Source organism: Lampris incognitus, chromosome 4 (genome assembly GCF_029633865.1).
Source record: "Lampris incognitus isolate fLamInc1 chromosome 4, fLamInc1.hap2, whole genome shotgun sequence".
In the NCBI taxonomy this organism is placed as follows: domain Eukaryota; kingdom Metazoa; phylum Chordata; class Actinopteri; order Lampriformes; family Lampridae; genus Lampris; species Lampris incognitus.
The window spans coordinates 20,530,771-20,558,616 of NC_079214.1; the positions used below are offsets into that span (position 1 = coordinate 20,530,771).

Sequence of the window (27,846 nt, forward strand, 5' to 3'; positions counted from 1 at the left end):
GTGAGTTAATTCAATGAAGGAATTGTAGAGACATCTTGTCTGCTAGATCTAGTAGATTAAATCTCTGCCACCCATCGACTCTGTGTGCCGACAAATGAGGGTTATTGACATGGAGGACAAAGAAGTCCATTCAATAACTGAAGTGCATCAGGGAATGAATGGAGAAAATAGCATTATAGTGATTGTTCTGTACAATTGTGAAGAATGACTTAAATTAATGTGAGCTATTCCCATTTACAGTGGCATGAAAAAGTATTTGCCGTGCTCCTGATTTCTCCTTTTTTATCATATTTGTCACACCGAATTATATTCACATAAAATGTAAAAAGACGAGGAGAACCCGAGTAAACACAAAATACAGTTTTTCTTTCTTTAAAATTTTATTTCTGATTTTTCCCTTTTTCTCCCAATTTAGTGGCCAATTGCTTCCTATTCTAGTTCAAACACCCACCCTCGTACTGCATGTGTTCACCAACTGCATCTCTCCGGCCAGCAGTCTCAAAGAAGACGCCTCGCCACTTTCGTGACAAGGTGAATCCAGGCCGAACCACTGCTTTTTCCGACACACACAGAGACACATTCATGTGACGAACACAAGCCGACTCCGCCCCCGCCTCCCGTCCTGAAGACAGCGTTGCCAATTACTGCTGCTTCATCGAATCCGGCCATAGTCAGATCTGACAAGACCGAGGCGTGAACCCCGGTCCCCAGTGGGCAACTGCATCGACACAAAGCCGATGTGTAGACCGCTACACCACCGCTGACCCTCAAAATACAGTTTTTAAATGATAATTTCATTTATTGAAGGTAAACAGTTATCCAACATCCATATCACCCATGTGAAAATGTAACTGCCCCCCCTTAAGAACTGGCTGTGCCACCTTTAGCAACAACAACTGCAGTCATACGCTTCCTAGAATTGGAGATCAGTCTTTTACGTCGCTGTCAAGGAGTTTTGGCACACTGTTCTTTTTTTCGTTTATTCTCATCGCTTCGCAAATTTCTTTTGATGGCAGTATAGTGTGCTGCTTTTTGGGACCTTGCAGGCCACTTCACATTGCTGGTAAGGTTCTATATACGTCATGTTTGGAGTCAACAGGGCTGGCAGTAATCAAGCTTGGGTGTGTGCTCTAACTGAATCAAATGATCAATTAAATTTGTTGAATTAGCTGATTGAGTAACTAAGGGGACAATTACTTTTTCACACAGGGTCAGTTGGTGTTGGATAACTTTTTTCCATATATAAATAAAATAACCATTTAAAAATGGATAGAGGGATAGAGATGGAAATGTGCTGACAAGCGGGAAGTGTGCTCAGAAGGTGGAAGGAGTACTTTGAGGGGCTGATGAATGAAGAAAATTAAGAGAGAGAGAGAAGGTTGGATGATGTGGGGATAGTGAATCAGGAAGTTCGGTGGATTAGCAAGGAGGAAGTGAGGGCAGCTATGAAGGGGTGAAGAGTGGAAAGGTGGTTGGTCCAGATGACATATCTGTGGAGGCATGGAGATGTTTAGCAGAAATGGCAGTTGTTTTTTTTGTGGTTTTTTTTTCTAAATTTTATTTCTGATTTTTCCCTTTTTCTCCCAATTTAGTGGCCAATCGATCCCTATTTTAGTTCAAACACCCACCCTCGTACTGCATGCGTTCGCCAACTGCGTCTCTCCAGCCAGCAGTCTCGAAGGAGACGCCGAACCACTGCTTTTTCTGACACACACAGAGACGCATTCATGTGACGAACACAAGCCGACTCCACTCCCCTCCCGAAGACAACGTTGGCAATTATTGCTGCTTCATCGAGTCCGGCCATAGTCGGATCTGACGAGACCGGGGCGCAAACCCCAGTCCCCAGTGGGCAAGCATCGACACAAAGCCGATGCTTAGACCCCTACACCACCGCGGACCCGAAATGGCAGTTTTTAACTAGATCTTGGAAAGTGAGAGGATGCCTGAGCAGTGGAGAAGAAGTACACTGATACTGATTTTCAAGAACAAGGGCAATGTGCAGAGCCGTAGTAACCACAGAGGTATAAAGTTGGTCAGCCACAAGCATGAAGATATGGGAAAGAGTCGTGGAAGCTAGGTTAAGAGGAGAAGTGATGATTAATGAGCAGCAGTATGGTTTCATGCCACTAAACAGCACTACAGATGCGATGTTTGCTTTGAGAATGTTGATGGAGAAGTATAGAGAAGATCAGGAGAAGTTACATTGTGTCTCTGTAGATTTAGAGAAAGCATACGGCAGGGTGCTGAGAGAGGAGGTGTGGTATTGTACGAGGAAGTTGGGAGTTGCAGATAAGTATGTAGGAGTGGTGCAGGATATGTATGAAGGCAGTGTGACAGTGGTGAGGTGTGCAGTTGGAATGACAGATGGGTTCAAGGTGGAGGTGGGATTACATCATGGATCAGCTCTGAGTCCTTTCTTGTTTGCAATGGTGATAGACAGGTTGACAGACGAGATCAGGCAGGAGTCTCTGCGGACTATGATGTTCGCGGATGACATTGTGATCTAGTGAGAGTAGGGAGTAGGTTGAGGAGAGCCTGGAGAGTTGGAGGTATGCACGGGAGAGAAGAGGAATGAAAGTCAGTAGGAGCAAGACGGAATACATATGCATGAATGAGAGGGAGGACAGCCGAATGGTGAGGATGCAAGGAGTAGAGGTGACGAAGGTGGATGAGTTTATCAAAGTAATGGGGAGTGCAGAACAGAGGTGAATAAGAGAGTGCAAGTAGGGTAGAGTGGTTGGAGAGGAGTGTCAGGAGTGATTTGTGACAGATGGGTACCAGCAAGAGTTAAAGGGAAGATTTACAAGATGGTAGTGTGACCAGCTATGTTGTATGGTTTGGAGATGGTGACACTGATGAAAAGACAGGAGGCATAGCTGGAGGTGGCAGAGTTAAAGACACTAAGATTTTCACTGGGAGTGACCAAGAAGGACAGGATTAGGAATGAGTATATTAGAGGGACAGCTCAGGCTGCACAGTTTGGAAAAAAGCAAGGGAGGCAAGATTGATGTGTAGAGGAGAGATGCTGGGTATATTGGGAGCAGGATGCTGAATATGGAGCTGCCAAGCTAGAGGAAAAGAGGAAGGCCAAAGAGGAGGTTTATGGATGTAATGAGAGAGGACATGCAGGTGGCTGGCATGACAGAGGAAGATGCCGAGGACAGGAAGAGATGGAAACGGATGACCCACTGTGGCGACCCCTAATGGGAGCAGCCAAAAGTAGTAGTAGTAGTAGTAGTAGCAGTAGTAGTAGTGGTAGTAGTAGTAAAAGACCATTTAAAAACAGAATTTTTTGTTTACTCAGGTTATCTCTGTCTTATATTACATTTTGTATGAAGCTCTGAAACAACAGTAACAAACAAAAATAGATGAAATCTGGAAGGGGGTGAATACTTTCACACAGCTCTAGCTAAAGTTAAGAGTGAGATCACTTCAAGGAAAAAGTTGATAAAAGAAAAAAGTTATAAAAATGCAATAATTGAAAAAAAATTGGTAAAAGTTATTTTAGCAAAACATATTTACTGCATGTTGTGTTTTAACAAAAGCGACGGATTAACAGATAATAAGCACTGCATTTTTGCGACTGCAGCCCAACACTGTGTCCTAACTGGACGCATGTGTCCAACTATTGCCATCGCATGGTCTCTTGGCCACACTGAAACCATCATGCAAACAAACCACGTACCTACCAGCTGTGTGCTTGAGATCAGACTGGAGACATTTCTTATCCAGGACACAGCACTTTTCAATGTGAGCGACAGGAAATAAACAAACAGGGCGTCCAACAAAAGTTCAGCTCAAAACAGCGTGCCACGTCACGCTGCGCAGCATCGCTTGTGGCCAGTTAGGACAGTCCAACAGAAAATAAAGCAATCACACTGATTTCAGCTAGGAGACAGTGTAACTCTAATGGCTTACATGATCATTGGGCATGTATTTGTGTGTCTGTGAGGTCTTCAGTTTCTTAACAGGCGACTCCATTGTCTTGTTTTTTCTCCACCATTTTCTGCATATGGGCGTGTGTGTGCGTGTGTGTGTGTGTGTGTGTGTGTGTGTGTGTGTGTGTGTCTTACCAAGGTGAAGCTCTTGGGTGATGCTGCCCACCTCTTCACAGTGGTTAGAGGCCATTCCTGCACTACGTCTTTGGTCTTCTCGTCCACTCTCAGAACAGACTCTTTGGTTATTCCCAGCAGTCTTGGGACCAGCTTATTCTTACTTTTCATTTTCTCCTGTAACATAATGGGTTTTTTTTTTTCAATTAAACTGTTCAATAAGCAGGAAGAACCACTGAAACTGAAAAGTTTCACCCGCTCCCTTTTCCCAGTCTGGATTTTAAACCTCCCTAGAGTCATATACCATTATCATGTCGTGTGTTCTGTAGTTTAGTTTTTAGCTATTGGAACATTCTGGGAGCCAACAGATCTTTTCCCCCCGTTGTATCTGTATCTGTACATCCTACAACTACAATAAAGTTGAACTGAATTTATGAATTAAAGGAGCAGGGGGAGCTCTCACTCTCAAGCCCTTCTTTCTCCATGGAAGGAACAAACTTATCTTCAACACTTCTGAAACAGAATGGTATTTTCCTTAGACAAAACCTTTATTTTTTTAACATTTTTTTTAAATTTTTGAGATACTTTATTGATCCCCATGGGGAAATTACGCTCTGCATTTAACCCATCCTAGCTGTGTAGCTAGGAGCAGTGGGCAGCCGCCGTGCAGCACCCGGGGACCAACTCCAGTTCGTCTTGCTATGTCTCGGCTGGGGGCACAGACAGGGGTGCTAACCCTAACATGCATGTCTTTTTGATGGTGGGGGAAACCGGAGCACCCAGAGAAAACCCACCGCAGACACGGGGAGAACATGCAAACTCCACACAGAGGACGACCTGGGATGACCCCCGAGGTTGGAAAACCCTGGGGTTTGAACCCAGCACCTTCTTGCTTCAAGGTGACTGCGCTAACCACTGTGTCACCGTGCCGCCAAAAAAAAAAAAAAATACAGGGGAGAGTGCGAACACTACCAGAAATTATGCAGTTGATATTGCCACATTTGGGGGATTCACAGGGGCCAGCCCAACCGGAGTGCAATGGTTAAACCTCGCCCTGGGCGAACCACCTTCTTGATCATGGTATCTCCCCTGCCAGGATACTTACCTGACAGGGGAGATACCATTTATTCATTAAATCTTTCCTCTAAGCATGACTGTGATGCTGATATGCGGCACTCAATGGCTAAAATGAAATTTGGATTCTCTATTATTGGCATTACTATTGGTGATGATTAGTGATCTAACTGGTGCACACTTATACTAACTGAACTTGACATGACATGCATACTTGGCTAGGATGTGATTACTATTCAGAGCTCTAAAATGCCAGGAGGTTGACACAAATATACCCGACAAATTGCTGACACTCTTGTAAGTCGCTTTGGATAAAAGTGGCTGGTAAATGAGAACGTGTACATGTCAACATGCACCTCACCAGCATACACAGGCCTATACCCCGACCTGTCTCATGTTCTCCCTCGCCCCAACCTTTAGCCTTTTTGAACCTTTGACCCCCCTCAGCCCAGTTCTTCAGATTTGTACATGCAGTGTATGAATGAATTGAATATGAGGTGTGAAGCAGAGATAGAGATCTCATGTGTGTAAAATGCACGCTCTGGATGACCTGGCAGTCTCTTGGGACACCAGTGTTGAGGGTGACATCCAAGAAAACGCATGAATATTCAAACCGTTTTATGATTACATTATACTGAAATAAGCAATCCCTGCAGTGTGTGCTGACCATCCACAAGTAAGGCAGGCAGAACCAAGAAGAACAGATAATATCAAACATCCATCAGGTGGTGTGCTTGGCTGAGTGTACCACTATGATCATCACTGATGAGTAACATGTGGTAAAAACAGGCCGCAGTGAAGGTCACATTCAGCATTTCATTTGATCAAATAGAACAGGTATTTTGAATGACAGCTATAATTTATCAGGACTTGATCAGGTGTGCTCCAATCCAAGGAGCTCATAGTCCTACTAAATCTCTGCCATCTTTGTTCTTTTGCTCCAATGGTTAAAGCTACGGGAAAAAAAAAAGTCAAGGGGAGTCTGGAAGGGATTCAAAAACAGCCATACACTGTTATCAGTGCCCTGTAGGAAACGGGGTACATGCTTTCTGTGCCCCCCGGCCCCATCACCACCACCACACACACACCCGAAAATCTGTACACAGTTGCTCATATCAAGTAGTGTACAATGAGAGTGATATATCTGCAGGAAGGGTGACTGGCACTTTACTGGCATGGCCTCAGTTTGCCCTCATGCCGTCTCCCAGCATCCCTCACTATGCCCCTCTTCTCCCTCCCCCTCACTCTGAAATAATCATAGTGCCATACTCCACTGCACAGGCACACACTTGGGATTCTTCCAGGAACACTGAACTCCCACAAGACAAGGTGTGTGTGTGTGTGTGTGTGTGTCTGTGTCTGTGAGGGAGTGAGAGACAGAGAGACAGAAGAGCGAGACAGAGAGAGAGAGAGAGAGAGAGAGAGAGAGAGAGAGAGAGAGAGAGAGAGAGAGAGACAGACAGACAGACAGACAGACAGACAGACAGACAGACAGACAGACAGACAGACAGACAGACAGACAGACAGACAGACAGACAGACAGACAGGCAGGCAGATAGACGTTGGAGGGGACCAAGTCCCTTAATTCTTTTCCATGTCCACATGTCTATGTCAGTGTTAGTACATCTTTAATGAAAAAAGACTTCTGACAGTTTTATTACAAATGATACGACGGGCCTTGAAACTGCTTCAATTTTACTCTGGGGCAGTACGGGTGTCTTGATTTGAAACGTTCACAGCATTTTTTTCATAGCATGCATGATGCAACAGTGATGAATGTACTGGAGGGTAAAATAAAAGTGCGGGCAATATTACAGATTTGGATTTGCTTGAAAAACCTGCCTTGCACATTGAGAACATTCTGGTCAAAGATAGGAGTTGCCCATCCGACCTCATTTTCATCCCAGCATTAACGTGGACTGAAAATTCTCAACTGTAGCAGAAATGCTCATCTTTCTCTTAAATCCATTAGAGAATACGTTAAAAAGAAGCAGATAAATAAATATCATACCAGATCTGAACTTAACCACTTGAAATTTTTTCGAGATACAGCTGCTGATGAAATATTACAATCTCATTTTAACAAAGTGTTTTATTCGGAAACTAAGATTGTGCACCAAATACATCTTATATATCCTATACAGTAGACCTTTGGGAGGAATATTATGAGTATTTGCTTGCATTTTATTTCTATTGTCAAAGCCAGGTGAGGATTTTCCTTACGTTCGACAGGCTTCAAAGGTAAAGTTAAAATGGAAATGAACCCTTTTCACAACTTTCACTGCCCAACATAGAGGATTTATTTATGTATTTTGTATGGGAAGAGTCCAACCTGTAGGTCTTGGATTATGTAACATGAAATGCCTTGATGATTCTGGTGGAAATGGCCAATTTCCAGACCTCCTGGACTGAACTACTACATCAAAGGAGATGCTTTACACTCAGAAAATACAAGCATCTACTGTCAGTTCATCTCATTTTAACGCTTCTCTTTGTGGAGGGATGGGATGGGTCCTCTGGTTTTAAACAATACGGTACAGAAAAAGAAACAAAACCCACAAACAGTAAGCAACGTTTTTCCACGTACCTTGACTAAGAAGAAGGAGACTCCATAGGTCCGCAGAGACCTTGCTAGTTTAACATATCTCACTTTTCCTTCAATCTCCGTCATCTCTCCGCAGTTTTTGTGTTCCTGAAAATCAGAATGTAATTTGCATTTTTATCTTAGTTTTGATGTAGTTGGTTATAGGGTTATTAGCATAAAATGCTTGCCTAACTGATGCACAATTACTCCAGTCAACCGATATATCTTGCAACAAGGAATTTCATTAACAGTGTTGAATTGACATTAAAGACAATGACCACACCTGGAATATTTTCTTCTCTGCACCTCTCTGCTTTATGTACTCTTTAGGCAGAAACTCCTTCAGGCTAGAGGAGAAACGGAACGCAGGTAGAAGTTGAATGGTCTTACATAAAACACTGAGGTCACTATTTTTCTAGTACTAACTTACAACTCAAAAAATAATTATTTTCACATACTACTGAGATGGATTTTTCACATGAACACAGTAACTTTCTTTCAGTACATTGACACAAGAATGGCCTATTCCCTCTGGCAACTTATACAAAACTGAATAAATGAAATGGGTTCTACAATGAAAGTCTACGATATTTCATAAACAGTTTCTTGAAGGAAAAGACGACGTCTCATTTCAAAATAGTACCCTTGGTTCAACCTTTGACTCCGTCATGAAAAACTAAGACGATTCACAGCCTATATATATATATATACACACACACACATATATATATATATATACATACATACACACACACACACACACACACACTTTTTTTCAGATTTTTTTTTATCCCCCCCCAATTGTATCCGGCCAATTACCCTATTTTCCTAGCTGTCCCGGTTGCTGCTCCATCCCCTCAGCCAATCCGGGGAGGGCTACAGACTACCACATACCTCCTCCAATACATGTGGAGTCGCCAGCCGCTTCATTTCACCTAGCAGTGAGGAGTTTTGCCAGGGAGATGTAGCGCATGAGAGGATCACGCTATTCCCCCCAGTTCTCCCTCCCCCTTAACAGGCGCCCTGACTGACCAGAGGAGGCGCTAGTGCAGCGACCAGGACACACACCCACGTCCGGCTTCTTACCCACAGACATGGCCAATTGTGTCTGTAGGGATGCCCGACCAAGCCGGAGGTAACACGGGGATTTGAACCAGCGAGTCCAATGTTGGTAGGCAGCAACGGAATAGACTGCTACGCGACCCAGATGCCCCTAAAGATTATTTTTTGCCATTTTCCACCTTTATTCGACTAAATATGATAAAGTTTTAGATTATTTTCAAGCTTCAAAATTCAGTTTGCAAGTGAATGTCTTTTTCAACTTTTTCAAACAGTGACTAATAGAAATATTGTGTACCACAGAGGATAACGGGGTAAATAACTTACTCTAGGAATCCAGGTTTGTGTTTATGTTCTATGAACGGTCCAAACTGAATCTGGGCCTGAATGCCTCCAAACTCGCAGGCTTTGTCAAATGAGACAGGGTGAGAGCCGTTCAGGATGTCATCTCGAGCCTGAAAGACAAATAAAAGACTTTACTATTTAGAGTAGGAAAAAGCAATTGATGTAGTCTAATCTCACACTACTTAAATTGAATGCTGTTGCATCATAAAGCCAATGCCAGTTAATTGCATACCCATCTGAATGCCAGTAAAAAGGCCATAAAAAATGTTCAAGCTTATTTTGGTGAGAGTCTTTATCATATTTATGTAAAACATCAAAATTACATTACAGTTACATACATATAATAAAATCACTAATTCTCTGCTTTCGTTTAGATTGTAAAGTGACAGAACTAAAATTTACAGGAAGCCTGTGAAGTTGCACTGGCAAGTAAATAAAAACAGGCCTATCTATCTGGTCAGTTATGGCTCACAGCTGCCTGGAAAATCCGGCAGACTGGAACTTTAAAAGTGCAGCTTTTGTCCTCAGGTGCTACAATAGAGGTTAGAGCGTGTGTGTGTGTGTGTGGGGGGGGGGGTCTATAAGGAGTCTTTTTGTGTGTATGTGCAACAGAACCGACTCCTTTGGCTACATTTAACTCAAAATGTCTGCAATACACACACATGCACATGCACACACACATTTGTTAACTCATACACACCCAAAGAATAAACAAATCCACGCCTGCGTCTTGATGTTACTAATGTGTTAAGTGTGCAGGACAGGGATGGAGGAGGCTGTCTGCACAATGAGGGCATACTGAGTGTCACCTCCCATGACTACTGCATGAATCAATAAGTTCTTATCGCATCAGCTACAAGGACACGGATATAATGCATTATTTGGAGGGAAATGAGGGTTCACATACATACAGAATAAAAGAAAGTAAAAACCTACCCCCACAGAAATTGATTCTATGATCAGCTCCAAGTATGTGTTTTGTATTTTCAAACTTACATAATCTACATAATACGAGAACCACCTCAGTAACAACTGCTCTACTTATTTGAAGTGTCCCCATTATCGTGTCATTACCTCTATAATGGCAGTGCAGATTGGCCACAGCACTGTTTGCCCAGAGATGGAGTGGCGTTGATAAGACCCTTGCCTCTAAAGTAATATGTGTCCCTTCTGGGTGGAGATTGAAACCTACAAGTACCCCATTTCCTGCATTTCTGTTTGTGTGTGTGTGTGTGTGTGTGTGTGTGTGTGTGTGTGTGTGTGTGTGTGTGTGTGTGTGTGTGTGTGTGTGTGTGTGTGTGTGTGTGTGTGTGTGTGTGTATGCGTGTACGTGTGACCGTCTCCCTATCAGGTTTCCCAATGTCTCTTATTAAAACAGAAAATTACTCTTCAACAAAAAAAGCAGAGTGCTGCTGCTGTGATTTGGTGTTGGTTAAATAATAAGAACGCACCTCTCAATCCTTCCAAGTGTCATCCATCACCTAAGATTATGGTAATGGGTTTTTCACAATTACACTAGAGCAGAATGAATAAGAAATGAGGGTAAATAGATGGATGGCATGTCTTCTTGTGTGCACTGAGGTATGTTATGTTGACATTCTCCTCGAGGAAAGGACAGGCCTCAAACCCATTCATGACTGATCTGACTTGGAGAGTTCAAATGCTCTCAGCAGCAGCGTAAAATGATTTGGCTTGGGGTGCTAAGACTACCCAGAATACCTCAGATTCAGGATCGATTGCTAGTTGATATTCATCTGTAGGTTATGATAGGGAAAAAAAAAAAGTCAGCCATGGCAGCAAAAAGACTTATTTAGCAAGTCAGACCTGTACGTAGAGCAGGTTGAGTTGGACTGGGTCACGGGAATCAACATTCTGGTCCGAGTAGAAGAACTTGCGCCTGAGAAGCAGCGTCTCGCTCTCGTCCACCCCTTGCTCTCGAAACGTCCTGCTGTGGTCCAGCCAGTTCACTGATAACAGACAATATAGTCACAGTTATAATTTGTGCTAAGCATGTAGATGTCATAGACAAAATCTGATCAACCATAACCCCCACATTGCTGTGGGCAACTCTCCCCAGAAGATCATTAGGTCTGTTGTTCAAACATAGCAAGTGATAGTTAAAATACAGATATAGCCTAGTAGAAGATCAGGATTTTTTTGTCTTTAGCACATTGTGACTATTTTTGACTATTAGACCCATTTCATATTCAGTCTATTCATGAAGATAACCAAGAATCAGCCTGTAAAAGATACTTGTTAAAAAGTAGAACGTCATAAAATTCTTTAAAAAAAAATAAAACAAAAAAATACACACACACACACACACACACACACACAAGCTAAATGTAGTATGGTTTCTTAGTCCCAATGGGTAGGTTAGGAATAGTGTCACATTTGATGTGTCCACAGTGATAATGGTCTGGTCAATTGGTCTGATTAGACCAAGGTATAAGTGGGGGGAAAAAAGCCTCTTCTTACATTTGGCTTTCCATCATAATCTGCCTTTAGACCTCAATTTAAAAAATATCCCACAAAAATATTTTTTTTAACGTGTAATCATCAGAATTTCACTTGAGCAATTCCAGTACTGAACTGCCTCAGGGCCAAATCATACAATTTAAAGCAGAAATTCACCTGGTTTAAACTACACAATAATCCCCTTCTTACTACAAAGCAATCCTCAGTGGTGCCATTTTCTGAGCCAAAAGAGGCATACAGCTGAGACTGAATGGATGAGAAATGTGGGGAAAATTCCCTCAGTTGACCTGAGATTAACAGTTCCAGACAATTCTGTCAAATGGGAAAGACTGCAGACAGATTAAAAAAAAGCATTTTGCAATTCCAATTTCTGATGCAACTAATTTATCATTTCCATTATCAATTAATGTATCTTTTTTTAATTAACCATTAAGTCTAGAAAATGTAAAAAATAATGACAAATGCCCATTACAAGTTCCCAGATCCCAAAGTGATGTCTTAAAATTGTTAATTTTTATGAATTACAGTATGTCTTAACATTTGTGTAACTTTAAACAGCAAACGTTCAGCATTTTCACTTAAAAATGACTAAAACAATTCAACAATTACCCAAATTATAATGATTAAATTTTTGTTTATTAACTAATTCATTATCATTTCAGTACTTGCACTGTGTCAGTTGCAGTAGGATGGAGACAAAACAACACAGTAGATCAGCAGAGAGAAAGAAGAGAGGGGCAGGTACACCGTAACTGGACTCACTGATCCAATAAGACATGGCAATATGCTTTCTCAACATGGTGCAGGACATATTAAAGCATAAGCCACTGTCAATCAAAAAGATGAATCAACCAGATGACTCACAGTCATCATCTGTATGCAGCTTGGCCTTTAGCTTCTCCATCTTCCTCTCGTCACGTAGCAATGTCCTGTCCTTCTTCAATGTGCCCATCCCGTCTTCCTTCTTCTCCTCCACGATCTCCTGGATCAGAGAGTACTCCTCGTAGTTGGTGATTCCTGGAATCCCAAGTAAAACTAGTCAACCTCTGAGTCCAGCTGGATTCATTTTTTCAGTATTTGAGAATTTAGACACAAATGGCAGTTAACTTACCAGATAGAGCATTACATAGCAAACATTTGTGAAGAGGTTGCACTGGAAAACCCCTTTAATTATTTCCAAAAGCTCACTTACACTGATTCTGAAGAAACTCCAGCTCCTGAATTAAGTGAATTGTTCCCAAACCTCACTTATGTTTAAGCTGATACTATAACTTTCTGTTATACTGATCCCTTGATTTTAATTGCTATGTGCCCACTAGCTGTGAAGCTGGAAGCAGAGCGTGGTACAAAGAAAAAATATTGCTACTTTTTCGACGCTGCCACAGGGAAACAATGATATTGTTCCATGTAGCTGTTGATAGCGCAAACCCTTTTATGTATTGCTACTCTGTGGGGCTAACTGCATTAGGTATGGCTACCTAGCAGGTGAGAAGTATTGGCTAGCGAGGAATATCGCTACTCTAACCGCTAGCTGGATGCAGACAACTATAATTGCTTCTAGCTGGCTGCTGCTTGGTCACAGCGAAGTTCGAGCTGCCCTACAAACTGAACAATGACGCAGAGCCAAACGTTCGGTGACCGAGTTGGATACTCGTATCTGTGAACAATTTAGTTGGACTCCGGAGTGGCTGTTTCGTTGCGGGTGTAAGCTTCAGTGACGCGAGAAGGGGTTTTTCAATAGTGAGTGACAGTTTGTCAGCCCTTTACATAGGGGAGGGCTGGTGGCCTCTTATGGCATGTGCATCATCAAGGCCAGCCAATTGGCTGGGGGCAATCCCCATGGTGAGACACGAAATGAACGCTATGAAAGAACTTTCCGATCACTTGATTTTCATTGCTAATTTACTCAAGACATCTGTAATATAGTAGGGAAGAAACCTATCTCACATCAGAGAATTTGCACACTATTATACACATCAGCCTGCTAGCTATGTATACCAATTTGTTATCACGGCACACTTGGAATTTCTAGATTTAAAAGAAATGGAAGCAGAGAAAACCTTGGGGATCTTAAATGCACTATGTCTGCCGGTTGAGGTATAAATGGGAGTTTAAAGGTGAGAGCAATGACTAACAATTCACTGCCAACTAAGTAGTTCAAGAAAGAGCCTGTTAACCCTTGATGCATTGCTTTCTAATGTGAGACATTTTAAGAAAGTACTTCTTTGGCTGCAAAATCCTCATATCAATTCAAAAGAAGAAGTACTACACAATACTGTAATTTAAAAGCCAAAAACAATATTGACAATACAAAAATAAACATTTCTAGAGATGCTCGACATGGTTGCTTCTAAAAATCATGTTTTCCATTACAAGTACCTTTTTAGTGTAAAGGTAAAAGCTATATAAAGGAGTAAATAAGTCTGGATACCTATTCTGCTGCATATAGTCACAAGCAGCTCTCCCACTGTTTTGGAGTCGTCCACCATGATGGTCTTCACAGCCCCATCCAGCATTTTGATCTTTTGGGGCCTCTGCTTCTTCTTGTATTCAAGGACATCCTGAAAACCAGGGCAGAAGAATGATAAAAAGAAGCACAGTGAGAGAGAAAGGTGGAGAGCAAGTTAGACAGGACAGAAAGACAGGAGAAAGAATGCATAAAAATAGCAAGACAGTGTGAGAGAGCGCTGGAGAGAAAGAGAAGAGAAACCATTGAGAAAATGATCAAATGCTCCCAGGTTGCATGGAGAGAGGAGAGAATGGAGGAGAGAAAACCTCATTTAACGGCTGCCTATCGCCGCACCAGTCCTACCCAATCACAACAATAAAGAGATTTGGCTCAGAATAATCAGTCACAGTCATGCCTTCTACCTGGGATGCCTTTGGTTGAGTTGAAGAAGAAAGTTTTTTTGAGTTCAGAATGCAAACTAATGCAAATGTACTCGGAGGGAGCTTGAGTAGACTAAAATTGAGAACAAGAGGTGATCGAGCCATAACTATCAGGGCTCCCAGATAGCCCCGAAGACCTTACCTATCGACTTTCTTTTTGATTTTTCTATGGCTTTAATATTTTTAACTTATACCCTTTGTCCAATAAAATTAGATTGTATATGCGGGCTTTTTAAACACAGAAAAATCCACTAAAAACAGGCGATTGGCTACTTTCCCATTGCCAGTGAAGAGTATGCTTTTCTGTTTTGTTTTTATTTATTTTTTTCCCTGGTGTATCACGTTCGACATCATGAATGCGTCGGAAAAGGGGTGAAAATCAGCGTACCCGTCATGTTTCCATCACTGCCGATAGAAACCGGAGCTGAAAAATACCTGTGACTACTGCAGAGTCATTTGTCCTGAGAATGAATGTCGATTGTAACCTTTCCCACTTCAGACAAAAGCCAGATGTTAGTGGGGTTTTTTTGTCCAGGGGGGAAAGGGCTTTCAAGTTTGCTTTTATTTAAGAAAGGAGGCCCTTTGTCACTGTTTTGAAAAATCAAGACTAGTACAATTACTGTATGATATTCTCATCCGCAAGGCTTCTTGCAATTTTGGAGACAGAACAACTGGATTTAAGCACATCCGTTTGCAGCTTGCTCAAGCATCTTCAGAATATAAGTGCAAGGTATATGATGCTTGTTGACTCTATAGCGATATGAAGGTCAGAGTGTGTGTGTGGTCTGCGCACTGAACTAAGGACGTTTTGACACTTATAGTCCATTTCCCTTGCCCCCGAATCATGGACTAATTTGTTACGATTTTGCACTCGCACCCTGGGTCAGTTTGTTTTCACACGGCAAATATTTAAAAACGGACCAAAATCGTTAAAACTCCATGCACGAGCAAACTGTTCCCTCACTGGTCAGAATTTTCGTGCAGGAATTTCATCAGTATCTTCTGAAAAGAAAAACACAGGAACAGTGCATCAAAAATGGAGCCAACTCACAAGCTCATCATCGCAGTTGTTGCAATTCTCTGGCTGTTATACCAGTGTTATCAGTATGAGTATCCCATTCACTTTGAATGTGAATCTCCTTCGTTTTAAATAATCCATACAGTAACATATTCACCCAACAATTTCTATTCTGACAATGCATCAGGTTAGCTTGTTTTGGCCCGTTGGATTAGATTGCCTTCTAACGGCAAATTAACTTCTGCAGGGTTTGATTGGAAGCGAGCTGAGACCACCCTTTCTTGGCGACCTCAGCCTGCTTTTTTTGTCCAGCATCTGAGTGCGATTGCTGGGTTCACATACGCCCAAACGAACCGATTTTGGGGAGAAATACTCCCGGTTTCGAAAGAACTGCTTCAAATAAGCCAGGTGTGAATGCATCCCTAAGACATACTATGGAACTTATTAGCATACACAGGTCGATGTTATTCGGACATCTCTCCAGGGTAACAGTAATACATACCTTCTCTGGTTAGTAGGGTGTGCGTGACCATGTGTGTTTTCATTTATCTACACTCATGAGTACCAAAGCACTTCATGAGGACAGTAAAATCATGAACCAACTACCACCTAGTGGTTTTCTTGGTCCCCATAAGGAAAAGGATTAGGTTTAAGGTTAGGAGATAAGATTAGGTATAAAGGTGGGATATTTTTTTCTGTTTTGTGAGTTAGGGAAAGTGTTAAAAGCTGCTTGTGGGAATTTCCACCCAATGGTGGTAGACGGGGTGACATTGTTTTGGTTGACCGCAATTCCCAAAATTTTGTTTATGCCACTTGAATGTAGAAGAAAACAACTGTGGATCATTCCATATGACTTCTATCACTGACCTCTTATATTTTCTGCATTTTTTTTTATTCCCCCCCTCCTCCTTTTTTTTCTCCGCAGTTGTATCCGGCCAATTACCCCACTCTTCCGAGCTGTCCCAGTCGCTGCTACCCACATCTGACACATACCCACATCCGGCTTCCCACCCGCAGACACGGCTAATTGTGTCTGTAGGGACGCCCGACCAAGCCAGAGGTAACACGGGGATTCGAACCAGCGATCCCCGTGTTGGTAGGCAACGGAAAAGACCGCCATGCCACCCCAATATTTTCTACATTTGAGTAGAACAAAAAATATCCAAGTAATCAATTCACATTTAGATAGCATGAACATACACATTAGATAAATGTTGGTCCATTAATCTGTAAAATATGTCATTTCCTGTGCACAAGTAAAGATCTAGCATGGGAAGTGCTCAGCAACTGACAAATAGGAAAATGTAACATGTAACAAAATTTTGTTTTGTTTTTTTATTTTTATTTTCATTGGGGCTTAGGGGCAATTTTTGACACTAATAGCAATTAAAGGCAATATTTTACCATGAAAATACTCTCTCAAACAACTTTAAGGTTAGGGTTCATTTTAGGGTTTGAGGTTAAGGAAATAGGATTTTGACTTCATCAATCAATCAATTTATCAAGTTGTATTTTATATAGCACTTTTGTAGGTTTTTTTGTTTTGTTCGTGCAATGATACATAAATAAACGTGTGTGTGTGTACATTTATGACAGTGACGTTAGATGGGATTTGACATTTACCCTATCGTGTATATAGGACCGCAGAGTTGCAATAGTTTGACATATTTACCCCATTGCGAAGCATGTAGTAGTCCAGCGTCCTACCAGACTCCAACCAAATGCCTTTCCTGGGGTCTTCATCTGACAGGAACAGCCCATACTCTGATGCTGTGGGGCAGAAGAAGGCACATTTTTTTTCTTCATGATTACTCATCTGCTGGGTATTTTTTACATTATAACACAGCACACAGTGGAGGAAGAGGAAAGGATCAAACCGTGAATGGTCACGTCACTATGACACAAAGGACCCCATCTGGATTTGAACTGGGGATGTTGCCAATACATTTCACATGAAAAATTAACCAGCACACTGACCCCCATTTTGCATATCGTCACCTTCTTGAAATAATGGCCTAAGTCATATTTTCAAGTTTTTCAAAAAACAGAATAAACTGAAACAAATATAGAATATACGATATTTCTTAATCATTTCACACAAAAAGGTATTGTCTAATCTTTTTGTGTGAAATGATTAAGAAATATATAATATATAATATCAAAAATATAAATAATATCAAAATAATAATATCATAAATATGACTTGGGCCATTATTTTAAGAAGGTGACGATATGTTCATCATAAAAAGACTACTTAACATCAAAAGAGGCACTCACTGATTTCTTCTTGCAGACTAAGTATGTCTGATCTCACATATTTGTTTTTAATGCCATAACTCACACACATTTTTCTTCCTGACAATGTTGACAAATACTTGAGCAAAGAAAAGAAGTCTAGGAGTCTGTTTTATTGGCTGAACTAGTTTTCACATACAAGGAATGTGACATGATAAAGAACTTCAAGTGACAGTCTCGAAGATTCCCACCGTCTGTTAGATTACCATCTTTCGCTATGTGGCTATCTTTGATGCTTATTTCTGGTTGGCCCACCAGACAGGAAGTTCCGCCTTATCCTCCTCTCTGGTGGGCCATTCACTGCTTTCTAGCAACATTAATGTCAATTATTATATTGTGTTATACTATTTTTGTTAGACAAAGTTACACCTAACCTCTCTGGGGGTCCAGCCATGTGTGCAGCTTGAGAATGTTTCGCAGGACAGAAACCGGCTGTTTAAAAAATGCAAACGCTTTCAGAAGCAGTGTTTTTAATGAACTGAGAGTGCGCCGAATCATTGTTTTACCTTAGTCGATGACAGTGATGAAACAAATATTTGTTTATGTGAAAAAAAGTTTGAGATCATAGGCTTAACTTGTAAATGCAGATACATATGAATGAACACTTAGTAAAACAACTTTTACTCCACAACTCCCACATACCCTGAATCTAAACACGTGGAATTTTTTCTTTTGTATTCATTTTTGCATTTACTCAACAACCTTACAAACCATCACCTGGACCAATGTTATGTCTGCAACATGCTTATATCATTCAAGATTAAAGGTCACTGGGACCTGTCAGTCACTGTAGAAAAGGGCTGATCTGCTAAAGTATGTGAGTGCAAACAGGCCTCCAGCCCACTAACTGAACCCGAGTCTAATAAAGAAGTCCCAGAAAGTTGACTCAGTTCATCTGGACAGAAAGTGTAGTGGGAGAAATGTCTCATCACTCATCTAAGTGACTTCACCAGTCTCAGCTGACAGCAGGTGTCCCCGACCTCATGTTGGGGTTATAAGGTCAGGGATATAGTTTAGTCAGATGAACTGATTCCACTTTCAAGGATTTCCATACCTGGATTACTGAGCATGCATCAAGACATCTAATAGAGAAGCGTGTCTCTGTTCATTGTAATTGTAAGTTCTTACCTTGTCCTGTTTGGGCTTCAGGGACCCTCTCTCTGATGATTCTGCAGGCATCATAGACGGCCGTAGAGGGCTCAAACTGCATTGTCTTTACCACATTGCACTGGCGAATGCAGATCTTCAGCGACAACGCCACCATCTCGGCAGGCAGTGTGTGTCTGTGTGTGGGAGCGGCTAAACATGAAGGAATAGCAGCGACGGGGAGAGACACAAAGACAAAATACAAAAAGACAGAAAGAGAGAGTCGTTTATTTTAATGTTAAGTTCAAGACTAAAAGGCCATTAACACAAATACTTTAAAATCGTTTTTAAGCCCCCTTGACTATGAGGAGGAAAAAATTTGAAAGGAGATGTGAAGAATTACACTACCGTTCAAAAGTTTGGGATCACCCAAACAATTTCGTGTTTTCCATGAAAAGTCACACTTATTCACCACCATATGTTGTGAAATGAATAGAAAATAGAGTCAAGACATTGACAAGGTTAGAAATAATGATTTGTATTTGAAATAAGATTTTTTTTACATCAAACTTTGCTTTCGTCAAAGAATCCTCCATTTGCAGCAATTACAGCATTGCAGACCTTTGGCATTCTAGCTGTTAATTTGTTGAGGTAATCTGGAGAAATTGCACCCCACGCTTCCAGAAGCAGCTCCCACAAGTTGGATTGGTTGGATGGGCACTTCTTGCGTACCATACGGTCAAGCTGCTCCCACAACAGCTCAATGGGGTTCAGATCTGGTGACTGCGCTGGCCACTCCATTACCGATAGAATACCAGCTGCCTGCTTCTGCTCTAAATAGTTCTTGCACAATTTGGAGGTGTGTTTAGGGTCATTGTCCTGTTGTAGGATGAAATTGGCTCCAATCAAGCGCTGTCCACTGGGTATGGCATGGCGTTGCAAAATGGAGTGATAGCCTTCCTTATTCAGAATCCCTTTTACCCTGTACAAATCTCCCACCTTACCAGCACCAAAGCAACCCCAGACCATCACATTACCTCCACCATGCTTAACAGATGGCGTCAGGCATTCTTCCAGCATCTTTTCATTTGTTCTGCGTCTCACAAACGTTCTTCTTTGTGATCCAAACACCTCAAACTTGGATTCATCCGTCCACAACACTTTTTTCCAGTCTTCCTCTGTCCAATGTCTGTGTTCTTTTGCCCATCTTAATCTTTTTCTTTTATTGGTCAGTCTCAGATATGGCTTTTTCTTTGCCACTCTGCCCTGAAGCCCAGAATCCCGCAGCCGCCTCTTCACTGTAGATGTTGACACTGGTCTTTTGCGGGTACTATTTAATGAAGATGCCAGTTGGGGACCTGTGAGGCGTCTGTTTCTCAAACTAGAGACTCTAATGTACTTATCTTCTTGCTCAGTTGTGCAACGCGGCCTCCCACTTCTTTTTCTACTCTGGTTAGAGCCCGTTTGTGCTGTCCTCTGAAGGGAGTAGTACACACCGGTGTAGGAAATCTTCAATTTCTTAGCAATTTCTCGCATGGAATAGCCTTCATTTCTAAGAACAAGAATAGACTGTCGAGTTTCAGATGAAAGTTCTCTTTTTCTGGCCATTTTGAGCGTTTAATTGACCCCACAAATGTGATGCTCCAGAAACTCAATCTGCTCAAAGGAAGGTCAGTTTTGTAGCTTCTGTAACGAGCTAAACTGTTTTCAGATGTGTGAACATGATTGCACAAGGGTTTTCTAATCATCAATTAGCCTTCTGAGCCAATGAGCAAACACATTGTACCATTAGAACACTGGAGTGATAGTTGCTTGAAATGGGCCTCTATACACCTATGTAGATATTGCACCAAAAACCAGACATTTGCAGCTAGAATAGTCATTTACCCCATTAGCAATGTATAGAGTGTATTTCTTTAAAGTTAAGACTAGTTTAAAGTTATCTTCATTGAAAAGTACAGTGCTTTTCCTTCAAAAATATGGACATTTCAATGTGATCCCAAACTTTTGAACGGTAGTGTACTTCTCCAAGGTCATCCATCTGCAAGTCTGAGATGAGGAGACATATCTGATAGGACAGCAGGAAATAGTTTGCATCCTGTACTTGTGCAAACTGCACACAAACAGGAGAAAAATGCACTTGCATACTTAAAAAACTAGCCAGGAAATTGTACAAACTACAGAGAAACACTTAGACCCAACATTTGCAGACAAAAAACGCATTTGCACTTAAAAAAAACCTGACATCAACTTTACCTAACCGATTTGGTTATTATTACACCGTGATGACATAGTTATGTGCGATTTAAAAAAAAAGACAGCTTTCTTATGAGCTGCTAGGATAGCATCTTTCCGCAAGACACTGAAATGTCTGTGCGAGGAATGTACAATTCATCCACATGCAGCAATTGCTATGCATCATAAAACAAAACAACCAGTAATAAACTTAACACATTTTGAAAAATGCCTCATCTCTTGCCTGCCAGGGAAATGCATTTTATAGTTTGTCTCTTAACAGGTTCTGCAGAGTGTGGGCAGGGCACTCAGAATAGGAACTCAGAAGAGAACTGTCTTATGTATATGTTCAACTCCAACTGCATCTTGTTTTCTTTTGGTCTTTAGCTAAAAATAATAATAAAATATGATGAAACAAAAAAGGCAGCCCAGTTCAAAGTAGCATGATGATGTACTTGCCAAGTAGACTTGGCGTGGGTCCTACCCAATAGGCAGACTGGCCATCTGATGAACCTGGAGTTTTCCCCTGGTGGGCCAGTCAACCCATGTGGTAGTGACGACTAAAGACTCATACAAAAGATGTAAAAAAAAAAAAAGTAACTGGCTGTTTAGTCAGTCACAACAGAACCTGTCTTCTGGATTCATAACTGGTCCAGAACAAGGACTAAATGTTTCTACCCATGCCAAATTTACAGTGGTTGATTTTTGCTTTTCCCCCAGAGTGACAGTGTTGTGTAATAACCACAACTGAATGTAGTAAAATAATAGAGGGGAAGTACCAGACAGACAAAAAAAAATTTACAAAGCAGGGAGGTCACTTGAGGCAATTTTAACTAGTCAACCTAAACATCATCGGTGCAACAAGTATCAGTTCTTCTAGCCTCATGCAATCCTTAGACTAAGACTAACAAGTAACAACAGCTAAAAAGGCTTCAAGGTGGGTCTCCTTTCAGGTTGGAGCCATCTAAGAAATAAGAAAATACCAGTAATGGGCTAGCTGATTGTTGGTAAAACAACTACCTCATTATCAGTTACAAAATCCGAATATCGATGGTAGTTAGCTAGCCTGATTTAAACCAATCTGAAAAGCCACTGCACTGTTATACCGATTGCTTAATATTCCAGTTCAGGGAGGGGCAACGTGATCCAGAAAGGGCCGGTGTGGGTGCAGGTCTTTGTTCCAACCAAGCAGTTAGTCAACCAATAGTCTTTGCTAAGGATCTTGATTTGTAGACTCAGGTGTGTAACTGCTTGGCTGGAACAAAGACCTGCACGCTGCACCTACACCGGCGCTTTGTGGCTCATGTTGTTGCTCATCTTCGTTTTCCCAAAGGATCGTAAAATTATAGGACACAGTAATTCAATGAAATGTTGACTTCTAATTTAAAACTACCACCACTTTTGAAAAATGCCAAATTAATTCCTTGGCTAGATGCGTGTCCATTTATAAGGGACGACATGCAGGGTGGATTGTTGAACCAGTATGGTTCAAAAAGTCCTGGGCTGGTTTTTGTCCCTGCACATCCTTTTCCTTGCCCCATAAACCACTGTTATGCACCACATTAGAATCCAGCAAACAACAATGGTTGCATATCATTTCCTCTCTCTCCTGTACCTCTAGTCACACCCCACTTAACATGACAAAGCAATACCCCAGAATATAATCCTGATGATGACAGACTGGCTAGATGGATCGGTTTTCTGTCAAATGCTGACACACTACGCTACCTGGTTGGCATTTGCTGTCAACCTAATCTGTAATCTACAGACTGGAGGGCAACATGAGCTGTCAGTCTTCCAGCCCAAGTGTCAACAGTTCTGTAATCCATGTCAAATAGCAAAACCATTCACCTTTATGGTCTCAGCTAACTAAATGTGAAGTCCTACACTTACATACTCTGCTTTGTGTGGTACACTAATTCTTCAACTGCCAATTCATTGTCTGCATAGGTTTAGAATGTGACATTTGTGCACACCAAACCCAAAAAAGCCCTTAATGCAGGTGTTTTGAATATTTTGTTTTGCTTATTAGCGTGGCTGCTTCACCTTTTTGCACAAAACAAAAACACAATATAAAAAGTATAATCTATAAAATAATCAAGCGCATAGTATGAAAAAATATGACAAAACATCCAAGTGTATGTGGCTCATTTGCTGTAAGGGGGAGGTCATGGTTTACATGGCTGTGATTTAGAGAGGAGAAAGAAGGAAGGAAGAGAGCACCTTGGCCTTGAGAGGATGACCTCCTCAACAGAGCACCTTCTGTCCAGGCATATTAGCAACACAGGGCTTCTCTGTACCAGAGGTCAAAAGTGAGAGGTCGGGAATGGCTGTGGTAGAAGTACACAGGCTGCCGCTCATCTGCTCAAGAGGCCTTTAACCCTCATCAGGATGCACAGAATCTGGTTCCTATGTGAGATTTGTTCACCTACAGGAGTGAAAACGATTGTCCACTGAGCACGATGACATTCCACTTGTATGAATTTAACAGTGGCGACGTAACACTAAGCCCGGCATGTACAGAAGTTATAAGAAGGTGACTAAAGGCATCATGACCGTTCTGGCACCACTATAATAAGGTAGGTTTTCATTTAGTTTGATGTGTTTCCATCCGACTCGAAGCACATTAGTTTTAATAGGATATCTGGAGATCGTCCCAAAATTGCTTCTGATCTGTTACTATTTTTGGTAATCTGTCACACAGAAGCCAAATGAGTCACATCGTTGGGTAGGAATTCAGACTGCAATTAAGTTAAATGCAATCTGATCCATTTTCATCATTACCAACCATCAGCATAGTACTCCAAGCTGTAGGCCTTGGTCAACTGCATCCTATAAAGTCAATGACTGGCAATAGTTGTTGCTGACACTCAGCTTTCTGCTTTGTATGTTGTTAGCTGTTAAGGTGAGGGCTAAAATTCTTCTGACAATTGAGTCAAACTGACAGAGCCTAAAAAAACTTTAAGATGAAAAATTCACCACTGGCCAGACATGTTACTTCAATAATACTGCCGTTTTCAGCCTAGATTTTTGAACATGAATAAGGCTCTCCAAGAGCCAAGGCTCCCAATCATGCTATCAAGGAACAAATCCTGGATATGCTCTGGGTGAATATGAACAAGAATGACAATGAGTTTGAATGAGAACAACATGCAGTTGTTTGTGGGCAGCGACAAGACATAGAGACATGCTTTGCGGACATGGTGATATTTGCAGAATCCTATGAATCCTAAATAGTCCAATACAAAATCCTAAACCAAAATCAGTATCTATTTTAATTTGTTGGCATGCCCCCCCCCCTTCTGATTACGCAACAGAACAGACCTGTGGGTCTCTCGATTCTAACTGAACTTGAATAGGGCTTTATTCCTATTCAAAAAAATATTCAGCATAATGTGAAAAAATAGGATCCAATTACATATGAATCCTCATGGGAGGTTTGCTTCAAGCAATTATAAACCTGTGGAGTGCCCACATAAAGAACATTCATTAGATTCAAGATAAGGGAAGGAAGTGGCCTAATGAGCACAGAATATGATTAACTAATGATTTGCGGAAAGAATTATTTTTTTCCTGCTAGCTGCCTTAGCGTAACAGAAGAAGCAGGAATTGAAGGGAGGTCTTGCACTGCAGCCCACATGCTAAGGTTTAAATCCCTATGCAAGCAAACAAAGGCGTTTAATTTCCCATCTATGAGGACTGAAGTGTTCACAGTACATTCCATTTTCAAAAGATAAGGAAATAAAAATCAAGCTGCATCATGTAACAGTTGAACAAGAAATCTTTACAACCTGTTTGTTTATGAATATTTGGTATTGCATATATGGACTTCAATTTTCAGAGATCAAAATCAACTTTGGTTTTGCATTAGGCACAGCACAATTCATCCCATTGTGCTGTGCCTACCAATAGCATTGCAACAGCATTTGCACCATGTAACAAACCGCTCAGGAGATAAAGCACAAACATCACATTCATATTTAGCAGGTTCCTTTTGTGGGCAATTTCCAAACGGCCGTGGTTTCTTTATGATACTAGTGAAACTGTACAATACTACACTGTCAAGACAGATAAGGGATGTGATGTGTGCTGAAAGGATTTGGCCATCGCAGAGTGCAGCCAAATGACAGGGAGGCTGACCGTGCACATGACAGGGAGGCTGACCGTGCACACGTCAAGGTCAGCACGCAGAATGGTAGCATATGGCTTTCAAGTATGAGTAAGTGTGTCATTTTGTTTTGACTCTGTGTGTGTGTGTGTGCGTGTGTGTGTGCGTATGCGTGTATTTGCACATTAACGCACACATGTCGGTATTGTAGATTGATTTGGGAGCACTGTTAGTAACACACCTATGTCAGTGCAAACATTCACATGTGATGTGAGAATGAGGAAAGCAGGATATTTAACACAATGTTTCAAAACCCTCCATGGTGGTTTCACCAAAATCAGAGGCAAGTCCTTAAAACTGAGATGTTACCCACTTGATTTTGAAGTGTGTTTGTGTGTGTGTGTGTGGGGGGGCTTAATCAAGCCTTATGCATATCAGAGGTTTTGGCAATAGTAGATTGAAGGACCAAATAACAATAATAAAAGTAGGCTAGCTGGGTAGTGTGTCTGGTAAATCCTGGCATCCTCAAACCGATGCTCAGCCTTTTTAACATCTTATTCCTGTGTAATTTATAATTTCACTTAATTGATGCAAATAATGCATTTGAAATGAGCAGTTTTTACTTCTACAAACAAAAACCGCTATTAGCAAATCCATTGGTCAATTGTTTGACAAAACCTTTTCCTCAATTGAATACATCAGTTGGTTGAAAACATGATAATTCAAAGACCACTCGAAAATCATGGTGAGCGTCTCTTTCGTTCTGCAATACAACAGAGCATATTTCCTACTGATGTTTGATTACTGTACTAACTTGTCTTTTCCCTCAACCCAGATGAGGGAGAATTAGCCAAGATGACATTTGACTCCCTGGACCAAATCCACTTCACTAGAACCATCTCATGGTGTTTCTGACCTAGTCTTGGGAATACCGTGCCTCCAGGACTCGAACTCTGCATCCTTTAATGATGAACCACTACGTAATAATGCAAGATCAAACTGCAATTTGATTTGTTGTTGGTGGTGGTGGTGTTGTTGTTGTTGTTTTGCTTTAGTTTTTTTTTTCTTTTAAGATGTTTTTCTTTGAGAAGTAACAAGTGCAATAGTGACCGGGGTGCACATATGACTTTTTGCAAGAACTATACAATAATTTTTATACAATAACTTTTTGCCTTGTCAGGTCACATAACTTACAAGTGAGTTACATTTTTCTCCCTCATCTCCAGCAGAAAAAACAACCAAAGTAATCGCAGAAACCATTACTGCGACCAAAAAGTACTGAAATTAAAATCTTAAAATATACCTACATCCTCATCAACGCACCTAACGTAATGAAAGCTGTAATCGCTGACACACAGTATGCTCCCACAATGAAAGGCATGAGGTTCGAGCAGCCCTCTCGCTCCTGACACTGCGACCAGCAGTACCAGTTACACCCACATTCCTGTGATCATATTTGAGGCCGCAGGCACATAACAGATCAGAGAAATATTCTTCAGCAATATCCCTTTGCTCTTAACAAAAAAAGATATTTCTGTGAGCTCAACACATTTACAGCACATCCTCATCCTTCTGTCAATTGGTTCCCAATAAACTAGCCTTTTTCCATCAGAGCTGGGGGAAAAAACTGCGCCTTTATAGCAGATCCTCATCCTTGGTCGAACCCATCCTGATTCACGGGACTTTTCCCCATTGATATTAACTAATTCAAAAACTTTGAAATTGATTATTCAGACAGAATTGCTCAAATGACTGAAAACTTTGAACACATAGCAAAGAATAGCAGTAGCAAGTAACAAACCCCAATATTAACTTACTGTAAGAAGCTAGGGCCCCATGGTTTCCGTGATATGGAAAACACAGATGATATCACGAGATGGAGATATAAAAAAACAGATTTCAGATAGAAACATGGATGTGCAGGGAATTTGGAGATCATCACAAAATCTGTTAACATATTAGGAATGAGGTCCTATTATCCGATTAGGTCCTTTGGATAGAATTTGCTTGTAAAAGCCAACACTTTGGGGTGGTGCAGTGGTTAACACGGTCGCCTCACAGCAAGAAGGTCCTGGGTTCGAGCCTCGGGGTAGTCCAACCTTGGGGGTCGTCCCGGGCTGTCTTCTGTGTGGAGTTTGAATGTTCGCCCCGTGTCTGCGTGAGTTTCCTCCAGGTGCTCCGGTTTCCTCCCATCGTCCAAAGACATGTAGGACAGGTGAATTGGCCGTACTAAATTGTCCCTATAGGTGTGAATGTGTGTGTGTGGGCCTTGTGATGGGACTGGCGGCCTGTCCAGGGTGTCTCCCTGCCTGCTGCCCAATGACTGCTGGGATAGGCTCCAGCATCCCCGCAACCCCGAGCAGGATAGCGGTTTGGATAATGGATGGATGGATGGATATTAGGAATGAAGTAACATGTCACTTGACCATCCATTGTTCTCCCTCACAGAAACCCTGTCGTTCTTCTGGTGTCTTTGTGCATGTCAGCGTGCACACCACAGCATGCACATGTCAGTAAATGCATATAGGTTTGTTGTATGGGATAACGAAATTTTTTTTTAATGTGACCAGCATCACAGAAGACAACAATGTCAAAAAAACAACTTAAAAAAATGGCCAGT

The 27,846-nt window shown here is 41.4% G+C and overlaps 1 protein-coding gene and 1 pseudogene across 2 annotated transcripts in view; both read right to left on the reverse strand.

Moving 5' to 3' along the window:
• Positions 1–27,846, reverse strand: part of tln2a (talin 2a) — a 158,479-nt gene that overhangs the window by 68,239 nt on the left and 62,394 nt on the right. For both annotated transcript variants that reach the window (XM_056279240.1, XM_056279239.1), the window contains 9 exons: positions 18,926–19,096; positions 17,175–17,272; positions 14,027–14,156; positions 12,460–12,612; positions 10,942–11,084; positions 9,100–9,227; positions 7,997–8,060; positions 7,717–7,821; positions 4,077–4,232 (listed from right to left, as the gene is read on the reverse strand). In XM_056279240.1, coding sequence (XP_056135215.1) covers positions 4,077–4,232; positions 7,717–7,821; positions 7,997–8,060; positions 9,100–9,227; positions 10,942–11,084; positions 12,460–12,612; positions 14,027–14,156; positions 17,175–17,272; positions 18,926–19,061 — 1,113 coding nt within the window. In that variant the 5' untranslated portion in view covers positions 19,062–19,096. The remainder of the gene's footprint in view (positions 1–4,076; positions 4,233–7,716; positions 7,822–7,996; positions 8,061–9,099; positions 9,228–10,941; positions 11,085–12,459; positions 12,613–14,026; positions 14,157–17,174; positions 17,273–18,925; positions 19,097–27,846) is intronic.
• On the reverse strand, positions 5,011–5,159 carry LOC130112155 (U1 spliceosomal RNA; annotated as a pseudogene).